Source organism: Haplochromis burtoni, unplaced genomic scaffold (assembly GCF_018398535.1).
Source record: "Haplochromis burtoni strain Fernald_Lab_line unplaced genomic scaffold, NCSU_Asbu1 Contig_8, whole genome shotgun sequence".
Classification (NCBI taxonomy): Eukaryota; Metazoa; Chordata; class Actinopteri; order Cichliformes; family Cichlidae; genus Haplochromis; species Haplochromis burtoni.
The window spans coordinates 1,028,026-1,050,699 of record NW_024582369.1 but is presented as its reverse complement, the minus strand read 5'-3'; the positions used below and the strand labels follow the sequence as shown (position 1 = coordinate 1,050,699).

The 22,674-nt window shown below is 41.0% G+C and overlaps 1 protein-coding gene across 8 annotated transcripts in view; it reads right to left on the bottom strand.

The window, feature by feature from the left end:
- sash1a (SAM and SH3 domain containing 1a) overlaps positions 1–22,674 on the bottom strand; it is a 167,344-nt gene that overhangs the window by 31,522 nt on the left and 113,148 nt on the right. For 6 of the 8 annotated variants that reach the window (XM_042225918.1, XM_014338509.2, XM_014338516.2 and 3 more), the window contains exons 2-4: positions 12,771–12,899; positions 2,662–2,712; positions 2,503–2,552 (exon numbers count right to left, since the gene is read on the bottom strand). In XM_042225918.1, the coding sequence (XP_042081852.1) occupies positions 2,503–2,552; positions 2,662–2,712; positions 12,771–12,899 (230 nt within the window). Of the gene's footprint in view, positions 1–2,502; positions 2,553–2,661; positions 2,713–12,770; positions 12,900–20,541; positions 21,213–22,674 lie in introns of those variants that run through there. The other 2 variants (XM_014338520.2, XM_014338528.2) reach the window with 2 other exon arrangements.

Below are 22,674 nucleotides of genomic sequence, written 5' to 3'. Positions count from 1 at the left end.
ATGGGAAGATTTGAACACAGCTGTGTGAGCTCATGTTTAATGGCATCTTACTGCCATTTTTTTGTACTGCGCTCAGGTGAAATTACGGGAATGGACGCATGTTTGTACACAGACACTGTGTTTTTTGTGTGGTTACAAGGTTGGCCACCTGGAGCAAAGCAATCCCCGGTGTTCTTGACGAAACAATGAGAGGTGACAGTATGACGGTAGCAGTGTCCACAGGAAGAACAGAGGGACGACCTCTTTAGGGAGTCAGAGAGGTCACCGCAAAAGGGAAGGCAGGAAAATAGAAAATTATGCGCTTAGCTGAAAAAGTACGCGGATATCAACTACGAGCGCACTTTCCTGTCGTTCAACTTGCCATCTACTTTGTTCAACTTAAGGCTACAATACTCACCAGCACAAGGTAAATGTGCTGACAAGGTGCTTTAGTTTCCCAACGTGGTGCTTGTTCTGAAACAGATTCTTCCATCTGATTATTGCGCTTTCCAGCAGCACAGATGCCTCTAAGCGCACTACCATTTTCAAACCCAGTTGGAGCCGCCAATTCGCATATTCTGTTTCTGCATGTGCGTTTTCATCAAAATCCATTTACCTCTTTTTTTTTTTTTAACCTTACTGATAAGCAAGCTGCCCATTTTGCACAGCAATATCCACCAACCAATCAGCTTCCAAAAACAGGATGTTGCAAACTTGAATCTTTCAGCCTTCTGGGAGCTCTCTGTCAACACCACTTGTAAACCCGGCACAATCAGAGCTGTGCCCACGTCTTGCCAACAAAGTGACATAGAAACAGGGAAAAGAAGGGTGACTCCAGCCCCTGGATGAAGACTGGGAAATCTTATCTGCCTGCTATTGTCCCGCAAAGAGGCGACAGTGGGGTACCCGTGCTTGTGCGCATGAACGTGGAAGCGTGCCTTTTGTGCGGCTGTAAGGAATCGGGTCCCAGGAATGCACGGGGCATGCCTATCGGTCTGCCTGCACATGATAAATCACTCCACCTGAAATCCATTCACCATGGTGGAAAGTGGACAATGGACAACTTAATAGAGAAGAGAACTGGGGTGAGTGGGAGCAGACAGGCTGCCAGTGAATGATAGATTAAAACAAAGAGGGTTATTACAAGTGCGATGTGGGAAGTTTTGTAATTTAAGAATAAAAACTCAGAGAATGGTAGGTTTACAAGTTATATTACACACACACACACACACACATATATATATATATAAATATATTTATTGGTGATGGTAAGGGAAAGAGAAACCATGCAACGCATGAGAAAGAAACCAGACTGACAGTAAGAAAATGGATAATATAGTACAGTTAGGGGCTTTTTTAGGGTCTCTTTCAAACAGTAGAGAGACGTCTTTTTGGTATCTGGATCCCATCATCTTCTGCATTTGTCTGTGCAACATATAAAGCCATGGGAATAGAGATCATGTCTGCGGTATGCACTTCACTGGTCATCACGTGAAGATGGCAGCTCCACCGGGGCTGATTACTTTCCTAAAATTTGGGGGTTTTCTTTATCACTACCAATGACCAACACTGCCCAAGGAGCTTATTTTGTAACGAGGTCTTTACTAGACAACTCGTCATGATGAAACAAATATATTCTTAACATGCCGTCTCATTTATCAAACATACGTGGCCATAAAGCGACCGTGTGTGTGCGATCAGGCCATTTAGCCAACCTCAGCCAACTTGGATTGCTTTAAATTTGCATAGCATTGTATAACAGTGACCTCATGGTGGGCTACAACCTAGAAATTTTATGCAAGCAAAATACAGTGGTATTCAAAAAAAAAGAACATACTTTTGTGTAACAGGATCCAGTAAAAAGGAACCCCACCCATGCCCAGTTCCATCCTGCTCTTTCGTTCATGCTCTTTTGCTCTAATCTTTTGGCCATCACCCTCTCCGTCTCCCCCCCCTGTACATCGCAGAACACAAAGGCAGGAAGGAAGTATAGACGGCCTGGAGAATAGAGAATGGCTGCTGGTCCAAGCGAGTCAGCCAGAGGAAGCAGTCACTGGGTTTCCTTTAACTGCAGCAGCAATGTGAGCAGAGAAGCATGGAAGACCAACTACATCTTTTTCGAGACGTCCATTAGTGCAGATTGCTCCTTAACTTTAAACTCTCTTGAAAATGACCTTCTAAATAGTCAGTGGGTAATGTTTTATTACCATCATTAGAGCAAATATGCACACGTAAACTAGCATCTTCTGCTTTAAAAAAAAACAAAAGAAAAAACAAGGTTCCACATAATAGATCTACCAAACACATTAGCTGTGTCTGAAGCTGTGTGTATTTCTCTCCATATTTAGCCGTGGACATGAAGAAAGTGTGATTTTGTGTGCAGGCATGCACAACTTGATATGAGCCAGACACAGGCTGCAAATTGTTTGGAAATGCAGCAGACAGACATCTCAATCCAAGCATACTTCATAGATGCGCATTTGCTACAGTCACATTTTATCAGGGACAAAAATGGAAACTTACTTTCTGTCCGTTTCAGGAGTGGACACCTCGCTGCTGAAGCCTAAAGATTCCTGGAGAGAGAGACAAGGAAGGGGGTGGAGGCACGTGTCAGACTTTTGGTAACAATGACATCTGACGGTATTTCACAAGTGCTACTCTTATGCAGGTGTCTTCGCCTACCTGGATCTCATTACGGAGCTGCAGAGAGGTGCTGCTTGGGTCTTGTTTCTCCTGAAAAATTAGATGGGGAGGAGTGAGAAGGTCAAGCATCACAATCCAAGAGGCAAAGGAGCAAATCACAACACCGGGAAAGTAAAACAGTTCTTTACAGAAAGCTAAAGACGAAAGGATAAAAAAAAATACAGCAACAGTGGAGGGAATGCTTCACAGTGCACTCATGCATGTACAGACGGTTTTTTTTTTATTATTGTCAGAGTCAGACATACTTGAAAAGGCGTCAAAACAAACACAAGCACGTGTGTGTACACCAACAACTGCTGCTGGGCAAGTCATGACTTGCTTCAGGCGCCCCAGTCTGCGTGAACTGTTCTGAAATGTAACTCTGCACCTGCAAAACTGGCTCCGTGCATCTGATTTTGTAATGACAATTACATCAGTAAACTCCCTTCACTCAAGACAAACACCTGCTAGTTTGCCTCTTATCTTACATTAGAATACAACATGCCATATTTGACTAACTGCACAGGCAGACATGCAAAACAGACATCCAGACCTGGCTGAGCTTTGCTCGTAAATTTAACGGTGGCTTTCACTACAACTGTACGAAAACAATATAAATCGCATTTATTTTTAAACTCTCTTTATACACAAAATGTTGCCAAGTTTTTCCAGCTTTTAAACTCGCTGTCAGTGTGTTTGCACTACTTGGCTGGAGCTAATGAATGTGTCTGAAGCAGGTGCATTTATAACAACTCCAGATACAGATGTGACTTGAATAAAGTGCTGAATAAAGACAGACCCTGAGGCAGATACCATCACAGCAAGTCTGCAACAAGATTTTAACTTGCAGCGTGTGAGTATTAATAGCCAATTAGACTCCTTGAGGGAATGGCTGACTACATAGTTCTGGCAGCACTCTTGTGTCCTTTTGAACTGTCAAGCAGGAGACATCATGACTCCCTATACTCAGACTTGCCCAGTGCTACCACTGTTTTTAAACTTCAGGCCATTAACCAGCACAGAAACAGACACAGTCAACAACTTGCTTAAGGCTGGTGAGCATATTTTTTCAAAGGCTCTCAGGCTTGAAGACCCAACATCTGAGGTTAACATCAGGACAAAGCTCTTATTTGCTGAAGGTCATACCCCTACTCGTTGCACAGTTATCATTATGTGACTTCACTCTTAATTTGTTGTCATCCCTTCTATCATGTCAGTAAGCAAGACTGGAAAAGACCCCATTAGTTGCCTTAATTTGCAACATATGTAAGAAAATGTCAATTATAACATTGCTAAAACTACTAATGAAGCACTAATAAATGATCAGAGTATGCAGGGCTTGGGTTTGGGGGTCTTCAACCAGATGGGTCATCGAATTACAAAAAAGGTGAAGACCCTCGTGAAGACCCCTTTGGTTTGGGTCACTGTCAGCAACATTTATGAGATTTATCAGATCCACCTAAGAATAGAAACCAAAATCTAAGACAAGTTCGCACTTCCACTTTCTTTCTGTCTGACCTTTATTATTTAGCAGTTCATGAAGAATTACAGGAAACAAGTCCCGATGTAAATGCTGATATTACATTTTTATTTTTGGTTATTTTGTCTGTCCTATTATATTGAAATTGTCCAGGATTTCTTAACACATCTAAAATTAAAAACTATTTCCCCGTCTTTCTACAGAACTCTAAGCTTTCCGTTTCACTGGCTCTCTCGCTGCAGGATAACAAACACGATATAGGGGATGGTTGAGGGTTACTTGGACCGTCTTGACTTCGACAATCAGTAAAAAATTCTCTATTATAAGCCCATTAACAAAAGACAAATGTAATCTAGAATTTCCCCGAAATGGAGAGCGGGAAAGGAAATTGGCATCCTCATCCTGCATCTCCACACCCAGGTATTAAGCTGTAGAACAGCAGTCACGGGAAGCATAACACAGACAGTTTCCTACAGTTAAGAGAGTCACGCTTCCTAATCTGGACGACCTCCAGTTTAACCTTTTTATATTCATATAATGGTTGAGGGAGTGCAATCCTTCCACGCTGTTGCCCCATGAACATGAGTAAGGCATGAGCAAGTGTATTAGTCAGGAGTGACATAACTACCTTTAAGCGTTCTTTGGAACTTTGGAACAACCGTAAGTTGCAAGTCAAATGAGCAGAGGACCTGAAGTGCTAAAGTGGCTTAAAGCCTCTAAATTAGCCCAAGTCCCACAATAACCACACACAACTGAGGAGGTGGCTGTAAGGATTTTAGCGAGACAGTCATTAAACAATCATTTTTGCTCAACACAAGTCCTACTGGCCATTTGTGTGTTTGTCTGTTACTTCAATCAACGAGACAGAGACATGTGACTGGAAGCTTCTTCGTGAAGTAAATCAAGTCATGTCGGAAGACCATTTAATTTGTACATCCCAGGGAATATGGGGATTCCCATAACTCAAAGAGCAGGTACACATCTACAGTCGTGGAAGCTTGTTTCTACAGTCACCAAGCTGCACGTAAGGAAAATCTCGGAAAGGACTGTTTGTCTTTTTTCTTGCAAAGGCAGAGATTACGAGAGACAAAGACACAACACATTCATCCCTTAAGCAAGCACCACTTTGGCAGCTCTATTTAAACAAATGAATTGTGCAGAATATTGTGGACCCACGTTAAGAGGGAGGGGCGCTGTGAACGAGGAGTATACTCCCATGCAAACACAGTGCACAAACGCTTTCAAAAAGGTAGTGGTTGGCTGGTTTTGCTATCAGATCCTCTTTGCGGCTTCTCCGGACAGCAGCTACAGGACAGATACCAGTTTCACCAGTGGGTAACTGTAAGCACCATGCCAGCTCGTTGTAAAAGTGATTTTAATGTACAATGTCTCTGTACTGCTTGGATATTGGATAAACACAAAAATACAGCCGGACACTGACCCTGGCATCGCCACATTCATTCCACCACAGACATAAACCCAGTTCAAGGAACATCTACACACATTCACACATCTCGCCCCCACTTTCACACACACTAAAAGGCCTACAAGACACAATGTGGCTCTCTGTTCCTCCTACTCATCCTCAGCTTCCCTTTATTTCCTGTCTGTGCGTGCCATCTCTGACATGGAAAGAGAGTGAAAAGCTGAAAAGATGAGTGAAAAACAAACAAAACCTACATGTTGTTCACTCTCCGCTAGAGATCTGTGGGATTAATCTGTCACAGAGCAGGATGTGATGAGACAAACAGTAAATGGTTCCAAAAGTAAACCTCCATTTCTCTCAGACACACAGTTAAACGATGAATAACTTGCTGACACGGTTACTTGAAAGAGAATATCAAGGCAATCTGTCTTTGAGGCGGTGCCTACGAGCGTGTGTGTGTATAAAGCATAGATCCCACAATGCATCCCCCCCCAGAGGCGGCAGGCTATCCTTTACACGAACTTTGCAGAATAATCTTAAGATGCTGCCCTACTTACCTAAAAGTGGCATGTAAGCGTGTGAACGTGCATGCGTTTTTCCCCTTAGATGTCCAAAGGCGTTGCTTGTGCATGGTTCGCTTAGTGTGTATGTGCGTGCAATTGTGATGGGAGAATGATTGGTTAAGCATGACTGAATTAAGTTAAAATGAAAGGGGGAAAGAAGGGAGAGCTCTGACTAATGAGGATCACGATGTCTGAGCACAGGAAAACTGGCATCGGAAACGACTAAACCCTAACACACAAGCGCTACTGAAAAGTGACTTTACTTCCAAAAACCACAGTGCTTTCCATCATTAACCTGGAAACTACAACAAAGTTTAGCTGCGCAACAGGAGATCCAGATATTTTTTTTTAATTAAAGGGAAAGCTTCAAAATACAGATGAGTGCTAAACACATATTCCATTCACTGCAAAAGCCTGTTGAAGTCACTTTTACTTCACCAAAATTACTCCCAACCTCAGATGGAAAAAAAGGTGTATGTGTAGCAAAAAGACCAGGTGGCGTAGTGGAGGTAGGCCAGCTGGCATGGCCGAGTGAACCTGGGTGGGCAACTGTAAGTAGCCCTGTAGAAAGATATGTAGTGGAACAGGTACCTACTGCAATCCCTGAAAAAGACGTTAGAGGTGGAACTAGTACAGCACAGTGCAAGCCTGCGGGACTGGCTGTTCTGGAAAATCCACACACACACACACACACACACACACAAAACCCACACTTGTGTTTTCTGAAATTCAACCACGCCACACCAATCAAGCTGCCGCTTGCCTAAATGTTTTTTACAAGAAATACATTAGCACACCAACATCTCCATCCTCTTCCTTTCAAGGACGTCTGGGAGAGTGTGTGTACGTGCTCGCCGCACAGGGCTGCATTCTTTTATAGCGCGTGGAGCATTCCTCAGCTTTGAGAATCCTCCTCAGCTTTGGTATTTCAAAACAAATACCAAAGTTATTACAACCGATGTCCCATTAGTGACAAATAAATCACAAAATACATTTAAATATACCACTTGCTTTCCACAAGGGTTTTGCCAATAATAAAAAAAACACAGCGGCACGAACGTCCTTTGAAAGCAATCTTACAGCAACAAAGTCTCTGCTGTTTGAGCGTTTGACTTTGCTATGTTTCTAGGCAAAAATCTGAGAGTAGAAAGGATAAATAAGCAGCAGAGTTCACAACACGGTTTGTCTTTCCTCTACACTGTAGTTTTAACCCAGCTGAACTTACGCACTTTGATGGTTTAACTTCATGTGGGCATTAACCACACGGTTCCTCGTCTCACGGTAAAACAAAAACACAAGTCCGTGCCTGAGTCTTGACCCACGGCTGTCAGGCAATTCAGGTATAAAACAAATAAAACGCCTTCCTTGAGTTAGCAGGTTACGATGAACAGATTTATGATTGATAGGATGCTTTGTTTATGCAATTATCTAAAATTATCCTCAAAGATATTACCACACACAGCAGTGCAATGTCTCATTATGGTTAACAGCAAGTGTTAAAATGTTTGCCCAACAACCACAAACGCCAAAATGAGCTCTCTTGATTTATATTTAGCGTACTTCATTTGTACTATTGTGCTATGGTTAGAAAGTGATGTCAAAGTAGAGTTTGGTATTTCTCTCCCTTGGCCAGACAAGATTAGTCATCCAACAACCAGTCCCTGCATGTTTAAGGGATCCCTCCTCTGGTGTTTTATGTCTGCGTTTTGGCACTTTTTTTTCTTCCCTTTGAATTAAACTAAACTTGCACTGACATAACTGTAGCGTGACTTTGTGGCTGCTCATGGAGATAGCTTGAATAACTTTTCCAACTGCCTTGATGTTGAAGAAACAAGAAGAAAAAGACAAAAGTTAACTAAATGTATTTACTTCAACTTCAGATGACTTCTATGGAGCAGTATTTAAAATGATCATCATCCGCTTCAGAAACCAAAGAATGTCATATATTGCAGTTGTTAGCAATGATAATATGCAATGATAATTTATGCTACTTCAAAGCCACTGGTTAAAACCTTTACAAACTTCTGCCTTGGTGCCTTTTAAGAATCCGTCCACATCTAAAACAGATCTGCAAACCAGTGATTGAATTGTGTTACTAACCAAAATTGGGATCATTTCCTAGAATCTGTGGGCTGCCAATCATTGTTTTGTTTTTTATTTGAGGTAACCTCTACCATAGCCACCGACATCACTGTTTTCAACATTGGGCCAAGCAAATTTTCGTTGCTATGCTGAAATTTAAAACTCACTTTTTAAAAATTATCGTAAAAATAAACTACTATGAAGCACCTATTTTGAAAAGGGACACTGAAAAACAAATCATGTTTATGGTTACAGATGTAAGATACATTAGGACGGTCAAATGCATCTACATTATTCTAAAGTAGAGCAGGGCGATATGGCCAAAAATATTTATCACGATATATATTTGAAAATTTGCGATAACGATATAACTGACGATATAATTGATGCGAGACAAAATACAACTCCACAACATTACTAGCGCAAAAAGACAACCTTCCATTTATTTTTTACTTAAACAAGAAGCTGGTTTTTATGTACATTAAAGCTTTATAAAAATGTAACAGTGCAAATGCAAATTCCTTGCTGAAAGTTTAACCAAAAGGCATTTCCAGTAGAAATGGGCTGACATATCCTGAGCATAACCATGTATAATATCCACTGAAGTTAAAAAGAGGTGCTTTGCAACATTAAACTGCAGTGTGCAGTACGTATTTTTCGGACCATAAGGTGCACGGGATTATAAGGCACATTAAGCGAAACAAAGCAGTCAGATAAATCAAACTTTATTAAACTCATTCTTCTTGCTTCCTCCACTTCTGTACCATTGATTCATTAATGTTGAATTCTCTGGCAGCTGCTCTATTCCCATGTTGTTGCAGTATATTAATGACTAACCTCGTATTGTGGATGGATTATCTCAGTTGTTCTCCTGACTGAAGTTTGGTCCGTTTACAGCATCCTGCCATGCGATTGCATTTGTCTCTAACCTATGAGGAACCTTCACGTTAACTTTTATAAGTGGAAAAGTGTTAGTGTTCGTCCTCCAGCTTCACTGTTTATGTTATGCTAACATAGCTGTGTCGCTAGCGATCACGTAGCACATCATTATATACCAGCTAGCCCAACTTCAGTAACCCTACAAACGTCACTGCTGTTTAGTTTCCTGTCTTCATTTATGTTGGAAGTGATAGCAGAGCTGTACGTTTGAATTTTTTCAGAAATCTCTCAGTCAGAACATGCTATATCATGCTTAGGTAACTAGCGAAACTAGCGAGCTAACTTCCGCTAGCTTCCTGCTAACTTCTAACTCCGTTAAATGTAATAACTTTTGTTTTCATGGATGCCTGGAAGTTAAACTTTATAGTTACACCTGGTAAAGCAGCAATGCTGATCGTTTTATTAAAGATGAAAGAATTTAGACAGTTTTTAACTCTAAGTGATGCTGCAGTGTTGTTTGACCTGAAGCATACGGAGTTTAGGACCCAGATTACTCCCAGATTTAAGAGCATCTTAGTCCGACAAATACGACAATAACGACGGCCGCTTGCATGTTCTGCAAAAAAATGTGCTTTGTTGTGTATCTGACGGACAAACACCAAACCAGTTCCACATCACTGAAGTTGCACCATTTTTACAAACCAATTCTGGTTCATCTGTTTCACTCAACAATCGGCCATGTGCGTATGAAAACAAAGGCACTGCGCATGCGCGTTTTACTCATATTCTATCGCGATATTTCATTTTCCTATCATTGCCTAACATTATACCGGTATTACCGTGAACGGTATAATATGGCCCAGCCATAAAGTATAACTAAATCCTTTGTATTTAGCTAAGAATTAGAACACTGAAGACTAAAATGTAACTGAATCCCAGGCAAAAAAAAGAAAAAAATTATTTATCCTTCTGACCTGACCTTTTACTGACCCGTTATTAGAGACAACACACTTTATTAAAACTGCTGAATATATTGCTCTTTTCCAGCATTTCCTGTCACTCCAATAATAAAAATCCTCACGCAGCATCCGAACGCTAATGTATAAGAGCGCTGGGAAACTGCGAGGCCGTCGTGCTAATCCATATCCACATTCCCAAAGAGGATGTTTATTTAACCCTTTGTATCCCACTAACTCATAAAACTACCATAGAGTCACAGAAACAACTGAGAGGAAGCCACGCAGAAAGGAGGTGCATCGATAGCCATCTAAGAGAGAGCTTCCGTCATCAACTCTTAATAGAGAGAGCCCCTTGCTTTGCAACAACACAGACAGCCATCACTATGTTAAAAGGGGCACAATGCAAGAGCAGGCTAATAATATTGTGCAAGTGGGAAAAAAAAAATCCAAATGTTACATTTCTCGTTACTTTAAGGAAAAGAGCCCAAAAAACCCAAAAAGCCCCCAAAACCCCGAAAGAGAAGCTGAATGGTTCCCATCATGAGCAAACTCGCCGTACCAAGAGTCAAGTTGAGAATGCTTTGGAGAACAGAAACTTAAAAAGGCCTTCTTCTTACTTTTTGGTGTTATAATGTTGACCACAACAACACTTTAGACAGTGGGGCTTTCGCATGGGAATTTTCCAGTAGCAAATATCCAGTCAGTGTTTTCCTCAAGTTATATTTAACCTGGAGTATGAGGACTTCCATCACAGATTTACTGGCAACCAGACAGCTTTCATGGCGTCTTCTCCGATACCACATTTATCTAAACTTCAGCCTTCTCTAGTACAGCATTGCAAACCAAGAAAGGTCAAAGCTTAGGTGACTTTTACCCTAAAATTTCTACTACATAGATCAGATCTGAACTGAAAAGCATATAGTAGGAGAGATCTGAAGAAACAAGTTAAGTACTAGTAAAAATAATAATAATTGAAATCAATAACTGATCTATAAATCTGACATTATGAAACGCATGAAAATTAAGACAATGGCTAAAGAGAGGTGAGCCTTATGGAGTCCTGTCTGCTTTACCATCCACCTCCACTAATAAAATCTGTCTCTATTAATGTGGCTCTTATGACCTTGCCTAACCATCTGGCACTGGTCCCAGGGGTGACGACTGCATGACGCTGGCTTGCAGCCACTGACTTCTGGACACACTTCAAAAGCTGTAACAGTCATTTGTTACTCTCTTTCTGACTGGGTGTCCGTCGCTCTGTCTAAGCTCATTCTCAGTTCATTTAGTGTCCTGTGCTCTGTCTCGGTACACGCCTTGTGTATTACTTTCACAATGCCTCTTAACAATATTGTCTAAGAGAAGAAAAGTTTGTCTTAATCCATTGCATCCTAGAAGGATTGGTAAAGAAAAGACTGTTCTGGACTTGAACAGCACCCAAAACTAATTTTAGAAAAAGGCCTGCACTCAAACGCAAGGCAAGGTTAAATCCATATAGTGTGGGTTGATACTGCACATTTGAGAGCTCTTGATAAGGTGTTGTCTGACCTATATCCCCTCCTCCATGTATTTTTCTTCTTTTCTTCTATATTTTGCTGCCAAACTGTGCAGAGTGGCAGGACAGCTGCAGGCTCTCACATACTCCACTCCTCCTCTTCATTCCCCTCATCCTCCTTCCTTCTCATTCTTCCACTATTCATGTCGTTAGCCTCCTCCTGCACTGGGCTTCAGGCTCAGGTCCCACTCAGCACAACCCCCAACCCCTCCCCTGAGCCTTCACAGCTTCCTTTTCCCCTGTTTTAAGAACTCAGAAGGAGAGCTTCCCTTCAAAACTAACAAAAAAATGCCCGAAAGGTAAGCACAGATCAAAGTCTGCAGCCAAAGAGACAGCACTTAATCTATAATAAGATGCAAAATGCATTTACAGTCTATCATGAAAGTGGTGACAACTGGATGTCTGAAATCATTAAATGCACAGCACAATAAATCAGCTGTGCCTTTCAATGCAAGCTGAGCCACATGGTCGCCTTGGAGCAAGAGGGGCCGCCTATTAAACTGGAAACGTGATGACAGAAAAACATGCAGAAAAATGGGGAGACAATCGGTACAAGGTCTAAAATAAGAAAGTCCAATGTGACAACAATGTGTGCAAAGTATGTGGATGGAGAGCTGAATCGTTGTTTTATCGGGCAATAACACTACTATGTCTGACTTTCTAGCAAACGTGGTGGAGAGCGGCAGCTAGCTTAGCAGAAAAACAGAATTGACCATTTGTTTTTGTGTGTGTTTGAAAATTTATTTGCCCAAGTTCTATTTACAGGGACTTACTGAATTCATCTTATACTTGCTCTTGCAAGCATGTGGACCCATTGGGTTGCATGCTGCACAAAGCTAGGCCCTCTGCAGCAGCACCAGCAGCATTCCATCATAGATTTACTTGCAACTTGGCAACCAAAGAAGTGTCTTGGTATCCTACATCTCTCTGAAAAGGACTTGTAGTGGTGTTCAGGCACACTGGCCTCGGGGAAAGACTTGGACATTAACACAAATTCATCTTGTTTGTTCAGTCTCTGCTATTCTTTGTCTGGCAGTTAGTAAAGAGCGTAAAAAAAAAAAAATCAAGCATGCAAGTTCAGAAGCGAGGCAAAGAAAATGCTGTGCATGAATAGCCGTTCACATGATTTCATTAGGCAAGGTAATTACATGGGTGAGTGTGTATTTACCATGTCGAGTTCCTGGGAGACTCGTCGTTTGCGTAGCTCCTCCATGCGGTCGTTGACGTCACTAAAGCAGGTATTGTAGTACTCAGAGTATTCCTGTGCAAGGTCATCTATGTTGCCCAGAGAACCATCCTGAGGAGAAGAAGAGGCATAGTTTTAGCCAGAATACTAAAACCACTAAAACCACTGATAATTTCGCTGACAATGCTCCCACTGGAAAAACTCTTTGCATGAATTATGAACACTCAACTGCTTTGTTTCGATTTACTTTCTGCACTTGGTCTATCCTTTACACGCTTTCATATAACTGCACTTCACAATATTCCACCAGTACTGCAGGGAAAGGAAAAAGCCTAAACGAGTTAGCACACTGCGTGACATTCACATCCCCTCAAAACTTTGTATAACCAATGTAACATACACTTACAATTAGTGGCAAATAGAAGTTAACTAGGATGCATTTTTGTATGCCTAACACAGACATTCCCTCTCACTCCTACGCAGTTTTGGATAAACTAAATATGTTCTTGGATAAGTAGAAACAATATTATTCTTTATATGCATTCTATTTAGCGATGCCACTAATTTCAAAGTGTCAACTACCGTTCAAACTGAGACCACGCTGCGGCAAACTACGCCACACAAACAAAAAAACCTAAAAATACCCCCGGTAAAAGGGCTTTAGGCCCATTTATTCATTCTTATCAGGTTCCATTCAGTGTCACTGGCAGACCTTGGTTTGTTCCTGGGTTTTTGTCTTTATTTCAAGATGCCCTTTACCTCCTCAGACATTCACCAAGCTCCAACCCAAACACGCTTCAGTTTACATTAGCACAGTTCCTGCCTTTGTGAGGAAGATCTGTTTAGGAATAATGGAGGAAGTTCTGCTCCAAACGTTAAAGAGCTTACCAAAAATAAGATAACACTATGAGGTAGTCGAGCACATTTTAAATTCAGGTTCTATTGAAATGCGTAGCTGAACATAAACTGTCAACATAAAGGGGCCGGTTATAAAGCAATCTATGAAGTTAATTAGGGTGACTTGTGTTTATGTCGGCCCACCTTTCAGATTTAGAATATCTTAATTATTTTCTCAAGGCTTAAAAAAAAGGAAGAAAAAAAAGCACTTAAATATTAATTACTTTCTTGAATTAAGTCATTGATATTTCTTTGCAGGACATAAAGCAACTTTTGTATAACTTTTGTGGGAGAGAAGCTCATCTCCTGCGTCTTGCCTTGGTTAAAATCTAGGCCATTCTGGCAGCGATGGCCCACAGTTGAATATTCATCAGTGTTGATCTAATCTGTGCCAGGCAGACAGCTAGCATTGAGTCACTGTGCAGGGTCCAAACAGTCTCCCTCAGTCTCTGTCTTTCTCAACTGGACTCCCTATCTGGGTGCCAGGCCACAAATGAATGGATCACTGTGAGTAAGGTGTCACACGCACACCCGTGCATACACACACAGGTCTTCTTCAGACCTTGGTGTCTAGTCGGGGAGAACACACATTAGTATGCGCACACATTGCATGCTGGGGATTTCAAAAGCATCAGACCAAAACAAACTGAGTTAAGCCAATCACAAACACAGCTCGGTGAGACAGAGTTACAATTTATTAATTGTAAGATGAGCACATTACTGAAAATAAAACAACAACAAAAAAACAACACACAATTGCTTCGTCTCAAATGCACACTTTGGCTTGCTGTGATCTGTCCTCCCAGCATCTTTTCTTGAGAAATCCTGTTTTGGCCAGACATGTGGTTTGAGCTGACTGAGAATCCCAGTGGAAACACTCCCCGAGCAGACACATGTTTTCGCCTTCATTCCTCACATTGACTGAAAGCGCACACTCATTAGAGAATGCCAAAATGTTACAATCAGACATCAAGACTGTGCACATATATTTGCAACATCCAAATAGAAAGACTAATGCCTGTTTTAAAGTTGCATAAATCATTTTTTAGACGACGACTCCAATTTTTTTTTTTTTTTTAAAACAGTGATGGATTTTTCTTTCTTTTTTTTTGCAGAATTATTTACGTTTTCAAGTCTTTTGTCTCCACTTGCAGTACTATCTCTCAGCTGTGGACAGGTAAAGCTGCATATATTTTGATGTTTTCAGATAGACTGCTAAAACAGCCCCCCCCCAGCCCCGTGTGTGTGCAGAGATGACTGAGATTCCTCTGATTCTCCAGTGGGATTACCTCATAGGCGCTCGACACAGCTGAACCTCGAGCCTTCACTCCCACCGTCACTTTGTACAGTGACACATTCACATGTTCTGTTGTATAATGACTCCAGATGCTTTTGGGTGAATCACAGCCTTAAGAAAAGGTAAACCAGCTGTTTTCTCATAATGACTGGTCGTGTCATCGCACGAACAAGTGCTTTGTCCACATTTTAGAGTAAATCTGTCAAAGTGGAAGTGAAAATGTGGTAGTATTGTTTGGAAATTTGGCAGGAGGGTAGGCATTGACGCTGGAAAAGGGATAGTCTGTGGACTACAAACCAGGGCAGCTGTTTGGTGAGAAGAGAATAAAACAGCTGTAATCTGATAACAGAGATCCTTCATTTGATAAGAGACTCTAACGCATAAGTCATTATGTAACCTAAAACAAAACAGGCTCTGTTGGCAATAAGTCTCAAAAGATCCTTACTGTAAAACGCTTACTCTGAAGCCGCTTTACATGCGCACATATAGAACTATAAACACATCTAGTTTCATGACCGTGTGCCGATGTACGTGATGTAACAGCTACTCCACCCTCGATGTGAAGGAGGCCAACTCCCCATTTAAACTTGAACAATAGCAACAATAGTCGTACCAAAAACTCCACCCAAGCAAGAATGGGTGAGGTCGCTTGTATGAAATCAGAGTAAAGAGTGTGCAAGTGTCACAAAAGCTCATCATTCCATTACGATGGGTACTTCTAATTTCAAGATGAAAAATTTCCGTTTTGTTTAAAAAAACTAACAAAATTAACAAATCACTCGTTTGTGTGAGGACCACTTCAAATTAATGGCTGACATGTTGCGCCGCCATCAAAATAGAAATTAAAAGCGCTTATTAATGCTGAATGATTTGCGGTACATAAAGTTCCTTTACAATTGCTTCAAAAAGAGATGATTTACATCTATGGCAGAAATAAAAATGAAGTCAATATGTCTTTCTACACAAATCACGTATAATCTGCTTTATTTTAGATATTAAAAAGTAAAGATATACATGCATATGCTTTGTATGCAAAGGTTGCACAGAGAAAGGAAACAGCATGAAGGTTTAGTAGCCTCGGGTCAATTGGCCATGGAATTCCTTGCATTCTTACTGACACAGGGTTCCTCTACAGACATTCAGAAAGTCAATTTGGAGAAGCATCACTTTAATCATGAGGCATGTCTGTGCGCTAAACTTCAGCAGCTTCAATTTCAGGCTTTTTTTTAAATCATGAATTTATTGCCAAAAAAATAAAGTAATATAATTACAATATATATATTGACATTCACCCCCACTGTTACATTATAAAAATGAAACCAAGTAAGCGCTTTATACTCAAGTAACCAACATCAAGCACATATTAAATATAGTATTTTAAATTAAATATGATATAAATCTGGAGAGAAAATTCCCCAGGATTTAACACTTTTGCTTAAGCGTTTCATATAACAGAATACATAAAGGGCTGTTCAGTCCTTTCAAAAGAGGCAGTTCACTGTTGAAGTGACAGTTTCTTTAAGAGGGAAAAGTCAAAACTATGTGAAAGGCACCCAATGAAGGTAAATTCACACAACTAGCATGCAAGGCACTGATAACTTGCAACCTTGGGAACATCTGCTCAAAAGCGCTTTCTTGGTATATCGGTGACATGAGAAGAATATCTGCTAAAGCTGGAGCTTCACTCAGTTTATCTTCTTCACATCATGTTACAGAATATCTAAACGAAAGCTTGCTTGTTTATTAGCTGAAGAAAAGCCAGTATAATACGTAAAAAAAAATCAAATATTTTTGTTCTGTTTCAACCTTTAACGTCAAATTCCTCCATTTATCATACCGGTGTTTAGTTTTACATGGGCTGAATAGAAGTGTAGATGGTATTAACCATTGTTACAATCACGCCCTTGTGACTACCCATTTTGTGTGTTCGAGAACAATGAAAATGGATGACAAAAGAGCCGTCTGATGTAATGCTAGAAGGTTAGCAGCGTGATCACTTTCACTTGCTAAGCAAACTCAGGACAGGACTGGCAGACTGAAACTGCTGCCAGCTGGGTTGCATTGTGGTGCACTGTACTAATCTTTTTATAAGTGAATCTCTTGAGTCACCAACACTAACAATACATCACCTCTCCAATAGTCCAAACATCATAAGATAAATTAGCCAGTTGTTACTACATCCATCAATCTACTTAGTTCCTCAAACGCCTCCATAAACTAATCCCGCCCTGCTTCTCTGGATTAATACCATTCTATTGGTAACAAATAACATGAAAGAGAACATGCCATCTGTTAACAGTATAACACAAAATATACATTTGACAAAAAACTATTTGATAAAAACATCACTGGGTGTTGCATCAGCCGGCTGCAATTCTTAAAAATGTTAAAAGTGCTGCAGGTGAGCACGAAACAAATCCCCAAACCAGGAGACATCTGACTAAAAGTTGGCCTTCAGGCCAGTAGAGGAAGACTGTTAAGGAGGGTAAGGCCAGGGGCCACAACTCAGTCTTTTAGAGAGCTTCCTCAGGATATCCGTGGCTTGAGCAGAACAGTACTCTGCCATCGCAGCAGAGGAAACCTGCCAGATCCCTGAGTGACCTCAATAATGAGTCTGGTCAGGGAGGGGTAGCAAAGGAGAAGTGACCAGAGTTGGACTTGGCACCAATAGACTAAATCCAGCTATTATAGACTGTGTTGAGAACACTGTTGGCAAAGACAAACTGGCCCAGCTAACCATGCTTTAAGTGAAAGCAGACAACTGAAGGACATGCTGCCACTATGTATAAAATGCTATGTGGGAGGAAGCACCTAGGGGTCACATCATCTAGCCATATATTTTCCAGACACAATCAATAATCACGTCTCAAGAGCAGAATCACATTCTTAGGTTTAAAGATGGAGCACTGTCTCCTACATAATCAGTTTTCCAAATGGACAAACTACCACCCACACTGTGTAAAACACCACAAAACTCCTTTCAAAGACAACAAGGACTCCCTGCAGGCAAATAAAATATTACCACGGCTGTGGATTCAGATGGCCTTTCAAGCAATAAACAGAGGAGAAATTTCTGGAGAGAAGGAAAGAGAGAGTGACTGTCAGCTGTCCAGGTTAGTGAGCATACCTTCCTATACGGTGAGGGGGCACAATTTAAAGCTTGCCTTAGGCAAATACATATCTGAAATCTCTGTTCTGTCTCTCCTCTACATCAGCAGCAGTGAAGCAGCAGTTATTCCAGTTAAAGTCAAATCCCACAGGATATTTCCCAAATGGGATCCAATGAAAAGGAACTGAAATCTAGACAGCCTCCGTACAAATTCATAAAGCACATTTGTGTTTAAACTCAGATTAATTTAAAAGCTAGTAAAGAAGTTCTGTTCTGAGGGACCCCCCCATATCTCCAGACGTGGGGCGGGCCAAGCAGAAGCAAATTCCCTTTTCAGACATGTGTAAATCCAACCACTTAAAACAATTCACAGCTCCTACGCCACACTGTCCTAAACTGCCTTTGAGTTTTAATTACTTCAAGAGCTATTTACTGAGCTTAAACCGCACATAAATGAATGGCTTTCTAAGGTATTCTTATTAAACACATTGCACCACACGTCACTGTGGATGGTTAACCTCAGAGACGGGAAAATATAAAGCAGATTGAAACAGCATTTGATTTACAGTTAAAGCATTATGAAAACCTACTTTCAAGGGACAAACAACAAAGCATTTTGGTGTTTATCTGAACGGTTGCTTAAAGTTTAAGAGTACTTTCCAAGTTTGGTATGTGTGCTGAAACATACGGTAATCTGTGGAAGATGGAGAACAGTAAGAAGTCTGACCAGATCTTTATCATGTTGGAAAACTATCTCTAAAGAGGTATTTAGGCCTGTTTCCACGTGCAAAGACCAAAGATCAGGCACATGTGCAACAGTGAGCTAAGTTGGGTCAACAAGCTAAGACCAAATCCCAATTCAAAGGGCAAGCTCTCAAGCAAAACAAAAGGCATTGAAATCCATAGTGGGTTGGTTATATATAGCATCCATTTTGCTGAAGGAGAGCGCGGTGTTCATTGTGTTCAGAATCTCACGATGTGTTTAGAGATATGAGCGTGAGCAAAGTGTTAAACTCAAGGTTCCCCGTGAAATGATTTAGTTAAATGTTAACAATTTAGAAATGTTTTCCAATACGTAAAGAAACACTGTAGTTAAGTGCAGCATTCTAAACGAGCAGAAACTGAATCATGTAAGCAAATTAAACAAAAGCAAAGAAATACTGGCCTGGAATGAAGGGACATTTCTGTTTAAGTTTGCAGAACAAACAAAGTAATATCTCATAGCCCTACGCGCCAGATGTTATGTTATGTTCGTTCTTTTCTTTCATCACGGTCGTTAAATCAGTTATGGGCTTGCCGATTCTGCTAAAGACACTAGTTTTCAGAAGCTGGAGGAGGCCAATCTAATCCCATTCGTTCACATTTCTGAAATTTCTTGCACAGCAAAATAGGAAAATAAGATGATCTAAAACTACAAACTAATATGGGAAAAAACAGCAACAAAGCTGAGGTCAGTGACATTGGGTTGTTTCTTTGTTGTTCTTTTTCAGTGTCCTTCAGGCTGTTTCTTCATTAGATGGCCAACTACTTGGAATTCAAGGTAAAAAAACAAAAACAAAACAACAACAATGTTGTCAAAAAAAGAAAAACTTTCCAAGGATAGGATTTTATTTTCACTGTTATCGTGTTTGAAGCAATCGGGGGGGGGGGAGACTTCAAAATGATGGTAAAACATTGGAGTGTATGCAATGCACTTTAGCAAAACTTGTTGCTTTTCCCAGTATGCGTGATTCCATTCAAGGTGAAAAAACCAACAAAAGAGAGCAGCCTATCAGACATATGCCTCCAGAGGCAATAAATCTAGATAAATTGCGTGGCTGGGAGCCAGGTCTAGTGTCAGCATTCTCCTTCCCCATATACACACAGTTCTGTACACCATACACACATCCTCAGTATCAGACCAAAGGGACTCCAGTGTCTATAGATAACAGATCTATTACATCCCATGTAGGCAGTAAAATAAAGAATGCATTGAAAGCCACACAAAACATTGTTTCAGGAATTTGGTTTCCTCAACACAGAACAACTCTGAAGTGATAACGATTTCAAAGCATAAACCTGTAACATACACTAAACTTCACTTGAATGAGATAACAGCAGTTTACAAAGACAACAGGAATCTCAAAACTATATAACCCATAAAGGGTAACTTTTCGGTGCATAACACACCACACACAATCAACTCCTGTTTGCTTTGATCTCGGACTGACTTGGCTGTATGAGCTCATCATTGGCAGCCAACTCCAGTAGAATACAAAGCTACACGCAGAGCACCGATGGATTTGGAACATGGGCCTGTTGGAGAGAGCTGATGCGTAACTTGCATACGCCTATAATTCGGCGAAACAAACACTCATTTCGCAATACAAGTGTTAAAGGAAACAATTTCAGTTAGTTGGGAGTCTGTGATGTCAACCAATTATCACGTCACCCCTCCCCCCCAAACTTACCAGCATCCCCATAACGTCCGACCACAGTTGGGAGAAACTGTCGGACGCAGCAGCGCTATCTGCCTGAGGCTCATCGGAAGGCGCACCGGTCCCCTGATCACCTTCCATAATGTTAGAAAACTTTGTTCGGAGTCACACCAGTATTTTGTAGCTTGCTTCCAAGCCCACAGGCAGGAACCTTAATCCCCAGCAGTAAACAAGATATCGGTGCCAAGGCTGTTTCACAGACAGTTGCCCTTGACGCACTGGTGAAATGCTCCAGCATTGCTTGGCACGATTTGAAGTTTAGTGCGCAAACTGCGTCCCGACATGTTTAGCAAAACTCCGAGAGAGAGACCAAAGGTAAAGAAAGTCGGCCTTGAATTATGTAAACCCACACCCGGTCATTCGTCTGAAAACTCTCAAGCGCGGTGTCCCCTGCTCCACAGTCTGCAATGCACGGATCCGGTGCCCCGGGGTATAAACCAAACCCCACAACTGAGGAAGAAGAAGTCGTCGAAATGGGGCAAAAGTTTCCGAAAAGTTCACAAAATCCCCCAGTAAGTGTCACAAAACTTTCAACACTGCAACAGAGAGCACACTCAATCGTATTTCCATTAAAAATTCGAGTGAGAGAACGCCCGGAACACACAGCAAAGCCTCCAAACAAGGCGCCTCCCCCTCTCTTCACCCCTGCTCCTCTCACTCCCTCACTCTCCTTCCCCCTACACACCCCTCCCAGCATCAGGAGTACAATGTCCCGGAATTAGCGCACACTAGTGACCAATTATTCACATGATCGATACATTTTTCCCTCCAAATGAGTCTGTTGCATTTGATTGAATAACCAACTTCACTGTAACCTTAAAAACAGACTTTGTTTAACCCTCCCCTCAAATTTCAATCATCTGCTAGTCACTGACAACTTTGCAATGCCCAGTTAATAATCATTTTTATCTGTCTATTGCTTTCTGTGAATAAATTTGAATCTAGACTTTAGAGTTTTGCTAAAACTGAGTTCATTTAAGGGATTCTGTCAAAGAAATCGCTTTAATCACATGCTGACATGCCTTCCACCAATACATCTCTGCAGCCTAGTGAATAGGGAACGTGAACAAAGCACATTCTCCACACAATTGTTAGAAAAACAAAAAAGCCTATGGGAAAAAAAATGTTTTTAAGAGGTTCATGCATGTGGTGCCCTATGCCCTCGTAAATCTGTACAAAACGCTGGACAATGACACCGAAACACTAGACTTTTATTGAACCATAAGATTCTAACTTGATTTACATATAGTCCAACAGCTATGTGATTTTTTTTTCTTTTTTTGTGCCGCAGATGCTATTTGAATAAAAGTGGGAGAGAGATACTTTATGCATAAGCATGAAATTGCACAGCTACCCTGTCTGATCAGCTGTTTGTTATGCTCTACCAGCAGGCAGGCTTCTCTTTTGTAATGAAGTCCTGAAACACTCTGGCTCTCCCTGTTGTTGTCAAGAGCATATTTTCTATGAGCAGCTACAGCTGCCAGAAATAACGGAAATTAAGAGTAAAATTGAAATTTCAGTTCACACTAAGCTCCAATCCCTTGTAGTTTCAAGTCAGCATAAAATACTGCCTTAGCTGCTGTTTACCACATAACTCTGCCACACCAGGACAAATTTATTCAAAAGCAGCATAACCAAAGATGAGATAGCAGACAGAAAATTTGTCAACCCACAATCTTTTGCGCAAACATGAAAACAGTTACACAATAATCCATAAAGCTGCAGTTTTGCTTCGAGAACTGCTGTCAATTATGCAAAAGGCTCCCAGATTTTACTTTGTTTATAAACTGTTTATTACATACCAGTAAGGCCTTCCCCAAACTGCAGTGTCTTCTTTTAATCATCATATCATTATCAAAAAACAGTTGAGACTGTGGTCCTTGAAAGTGATTAAAAGCAGCAGATACAAAAAAAGAGGATGTCAAGATGTTGATAAGCAGGTCATCTACCAACTGGAAGGTTGGCAGTTCAATTCCTGGCTCAGATAGCCTGCATGTTGAAATATCCTTGGACTAGATACTAAACCACAAGTTGTCCGTGATGTATCCATCAGAGTTGGTGTGTGAATGTTCGGCAAAGAGCTTAGGCATGGAAAAAAGTAACTGT